At 47.2% G+C, this 4,845-nt stretch overlaps 1 protein-coding gene across 1 annotated transcript; it reads right to left on the bottom strand.

The window, feature by feature from the left end:
* Positions 1 to 893: 893 nt before the first annotated feature.
* On the bottom strand, positions 894 to 1,547 carry PPTG_19091 (hypothetical protein; the record flags this gene model as incomplete). The annotated part of the gene is made up of 1 exon (XM_008917348.1): positions 894 to 1,547. The coding sequence occupies one exon, from the start codon at positions 1,545 to 1,547 to the stop codon at positions 894 to 896; it is 654 nt and encodes a 217-aa protein (XP_008915596.1).
* Positions 1,548 to 4,845: the final 3,298 nt, after the last annotated feature.

The raw sequence follows: 4,845 nt of genomic DNA, 5'->3' as shown, positions 1-4,845 counted from the left end.
GGTATATTGCAACGATTATTATGTGCTTCTGTGACGCCCAGTACAATTTTTATTTTATTGTAAGAGCACTGTCATATAATATCCAACTGCTTGTGTTTGATTTGTCCTAACGATAGATGGCCCAGACCCCAGGCTCATCGATGTTAGCCACACAGATATCTACCAAATAATTTGAGTCGCATCATGCGACTTTAAGAGTTGATGGCGCCGCGACCTCCGTCACCGCCAACTCAGTGGCATGCAGCTACGAGACAGCTGCGTCAGCGGACATCCCGTCGTGCCGTGAATGGTGGACAACTTCGTCGTGCTTCAATCGGCAGAGCCCCCCCCATTGCTGTCGCTGTAGGTGAAAGGTGCTGCCGCCGCCGCTGTTTTTAATATCAATTTGGCCACAGTCGCAAGAAGTGACATTTTCGCGAGTTATGGATGTGTAGCTTATACGGTACAACACTATATGTAGCGAACAATTGCATTTTTTTTTAATAAAAGTGCATAATTAGTCCAAGCAGTACAATTTTCAAATCTAACTGTGTCAGTTTGAGTGCAACTGACTCGCAGCTGTAATACTCAGATATTCAAAATAATATCGTATTTTATCGATAAGACATTGAATTATTTATAAAACTAACATTTGGAATAGCCTGGTATGAACGCCAGTTTAACTCTGCTGAACACTACAGACACTGGTTCATACTTCACCCAAAAGTTACAAAAGCTTCAGTGGGTATTAGGGAAGAGGTTACAGGCTGATAGTGTGCCGAGGGTGTAAATAGACAGGATACGAGTCAGCCTGAGCAGCAGTTTTGTTGGGTTCTGAAAGAAAACATAGAACTAAATTTGGACGAATACAAAATAAGGAGTCTAACCCTTTTTTTTCGGCAGCGTTGTAGCTCTCAAGTTTCTCGTGCGCAAACTACTTTCTTAGCATCATCAATACCAACAAGCGAGGTGAAGCTCCAAAGGTCGCGATTCGCTCGCAGAAACACGAGCATCTCAAAGTTCGCTGGCAGCAAACTTGACCGCCGTGGGGTGAGAATCAGCTTGCACTGTGAAAAGAGGCGCTCACATCGGTTGCTAGTCGGCGGTAGTTGGCTCAACAACTCGTCGTACTTCTGTGCTGACGCGTGACGAGGCTTCTTGGCTTGTCGGAGTGTGGCTGTAGCGAAGTCCACCTGCTTGATCGGCCGGGCTGAAGAAGGTTGGACGACCAGAAAGGGCTCCACAGCAGCTTCTTCGTCCACTTGAAGCCTGCGATCACCCTGAACTTTCACCACGGCCCGCTCAAAAACAGGAGAGTGCACAATACTGGCATCAGCCTTGAGGTAACTTGCCGTTACCGGGTACTTCACCACCACGGCGTCGAAAAGGAGCCGGACGTCAGCAAGCGTTAGCTCTTCGCTCTGTAACTTTACGCATACGATGTCAAGGTCACCCAGCTTGCTCAGAAGCTGAACAATGCGGCGGTGAGAGCTCGGACGTGGCACTAAATCTTCAACAGCTTGCACCATCTTAATAGCGTCTCGAATCTCGACGTAGCGCTTGAGCATCTCGTAAGTAGATGGTCAACGCGTCACGTTGGCCTTCAGCGGCTTGAGGCCCGTGAATGATGCCAGCGCAGCGCTGTTGTTTGGGTGTCGCAGCTGAATGCACAGAGCTTGAACTTCAGCGATGAGGTCCTCATACTCGGTGAGATACTCGCAAACCGCCAGATTGAAGCGGTGGCTTGCGCAGCCGATCAGGGGAACCTTGAGCCGAGTAGCCATAGCCTTGTTCGTCGGGCAGTTGTCACCGACGACGAAGCGCATCATCTCTCGGTTCTTTTTGTAGACACCAAGAACGTCTTCGATCATTTCGATGTGAGCATCGGCCGACTGCCCATCCTCAGCCATCGAAATAGACAGGCCCCCCCCCTGTCTCCGCACGCCGTCGCGAACACTAACGTCGAAGATGCCTGCAAAGTGGACTGTTCCGCAGGTCCATCCGTCAAACATCAAACCGAAGCTGTCCCTGAGAAGCCCAGCGATGGCAGCACTCACTTGCGAGGTCACCTGACGCATGTGGCGAAGAAGCGTCTGGGATGACACGGGCTTAATCCCAGCTAGTCCCCGCGTCAGCGTGTCGTCCACCTCCGATAACGGAAGGTTTCGCATGATCACCCACTCCATCCACTTGAATATATCCATCGTCCTGGCGTCAACGAAGCCGTGGTCTTGAAGCGTCTGGCCTTGTTGACTAGCCTCGAAGATGGCGAGGTGGTCTGGGTGCTTCGTCGCAAGATGACTGAGCAGGTTTGAGTAGCCGGACCCAGGAGCTTGTTTGCGACTCGTATTGCACTGCTTGCACATGAAGACGCCGTTGCCGCAATCCGTAAAGTAGAAGTTGCACACGCTGCGAGAAGTCGACATGGGCCCGAAAGATTGGAATAAAGAATGAGAGTAAGTCTTCCGCTAGCAGACGACTAACTAGAACCTCCCAGAACCACCAACGTCGAGGGACTTTCACACCAGTCAACTGGTAAGAAATCAATACAGTAATTACGGGGACAATTTGTATATTACAGACTTTTATGAAAGCCAATAATAAATTATTAAATAAATACAATGCTATAATAATTGTATTATATTTATGTTGTCAGAGCACTGTTATATGAAAATCATAATTGTTATATTCTCGCACAGTATGTGCGGTAAAAGCTGCACACAAGTCTAGCAGTCATCACTCTCAACCAGGCTAAGTATCATCCAAATGCAGGAGCGTAGCTGTGACAGACTCTACTTGCCGTATCAAAGAGCAATTTCCACAATCCAGTACAAATGCACCGTTTCATCCCAATTTAATAAAATGGCCTGTACGTTTATCACCAATCCAGTATCCTTGCATTAGGTCGCACCATTTACCAACTCAGTACATCTGCTAAGTTTGCATAAAGTAGCAGAGTGGTGGTAGTACGGCTGGTCTCCTAGCAGAATCAAACGCTTAGCAGTAGGCAGGTCTCGGTCCTGGCTGCTTTGGTATTACAGCACGTCAGACAATTAAAGTTTACCCAATTATATATGAACCTATTGTTATCGAAGAAATTCGCATGAGTGGCAGGTGTTTCTTTCACTGCACGAGCTACAGCAGGTGGGCCTTATCACACATACCGATGGGGCCACCATTGTGCTCGCACCTGTAGTCACCGCCTCGACAAAGGAGTTTCAGCTGATCCCACGACTTGTGCATTTCGGTTCCTCTCGCTCGGACGAGTAGCTGCTTATAGACATGTTAACCGTGATGATCTAAGTATGAATGAATCCTGTATGAGCTCTATACTGATAGGGCTGAAATTCACTATAATTTGAAATCTACACACGATTAGTTCTTCACTGGATGATTTCAAAACAATGGGTAGTATTTGTTAAAATTTCAATTTACAGTTAGCGTATTCTAGAAAGTCCATAAGCATGACAACTTGGTGTTCCCAGAAATACCGCTAACATACCGATTAACTTTGGTAGCATATTGTAATTACAGGTATCAACAGCTTAACAAAACTATCAGCGCTCAGGCCCTGGTGAACGTCTATGATGAGAGTCATATACACTAGGTGGATCTTCTTATTGAAAGTAGTGTTGCCAAGACAATTGGTGAAGGTGAGTCATTATGCTGCTTAGTACAAAAAGATGGGTGCAAACATCGCAAACACGAAGTAAGTGTCCATATAAGCCGTTAGTTAGACTAAATGATTGTAATATACAGACAATCCCCTTGGCAGTCATAGCGCTCGTAGCCCCCCCCCCCCCCCCAATTTATCCCTGTCTAAGGGTATTTCTATCCATGAATGTACCACCAAAAATGGGTCCGACCACCTTTAGCTTGGAGCAGTGCGCAACTGGTTATTAATGGAGACGATTGATTTAGCTCATTACTGGCGTTTCACCCTGTTTGGTAGATACCATCCTCTCTAGCCCAGCCAGTCCGCCGCACACCCACCAACACTCAACGACAACTGAACTAACATGCCAGCACTGGGTGTAGCTTTTTTTTCGAGGAAACAAAGTATGATTTTTGAGGATAATCGGAAACGGATGGAACGCGAGGACCTATGACGCTTGAGCGATTTGTCAAGACCTGTTGCACGTGATTTCCAGCCATTCATGCAACTGTACCAAAGACACTAGCTGGCTGGTTCTCTCAGGCAGTTCCAGTCGATGCATTTGGTTTTGAGGCTGGAGCTGTTCATGGACTAAACATTGTATGGTGTTCTGGGCTGATTTTGTGTAGTGAATTGAACGGCGGTGCATGATAATGCGTAACCAGCAGAGATGGACGGCAATGATATAGCAAACTCAAGCGAAAGCGACGTCGCGTTTGCGTCGTCGGACGATGAGGAGGTTGCACCACCCACCAGACGCCGGGTGTTTATGCATGTGGCGACAGTCAATACGCTTCGCAGAGCAAAAGCCGGTTCCGATACATTTGATAGCAGCACGTAAAGTTCTCTTACAACTATGGGAAGAAAGGTCACGGACAGCGTGTGTACAAATGCGTCTCACACAAATACTGCGGTAAGCGGTTTCGACTACCCAAGGATGGAGACGTAGAATTCACGGGGCCTTCAGGTTAGAAGTTGCCGATATGTTGCTTGGCTGTGGCTCGAAAAAGTGCCGCAAGATTCTTCAAGAACGATACGCTGCTCTTCCTGAACTGCGCAGCATTATTCCAGATGTAATGGGCTCGCTACGTGCCCACTACTTCGGCTTACACGTTAGCGCACGTGTATGAGGAAGTGCAGTTTGCTTTAACTTAGATTAACTATACTTACGTCTCGTAAGTATAGATTTACTTAAATAAGAAAAGCAAAAG

This window comes from Phytophthora parasitica (assembly GCF_000247585.1).
Source record: "Phytophthora parasitica INRA-310 unplaced genomic scaffold supercont2.99, whole genome shotgun sequence".
Taxonomy (NCBI): domain Eukaryota; phylum Oomycota; class Peronosporomycetes; order Peronosporales; family Peronosporaceae; genus Phytophthora; species Phytophthora nicotianae.
This window is presented reverse-complemented; position numbering and strand designations above follow the sequence as displayed.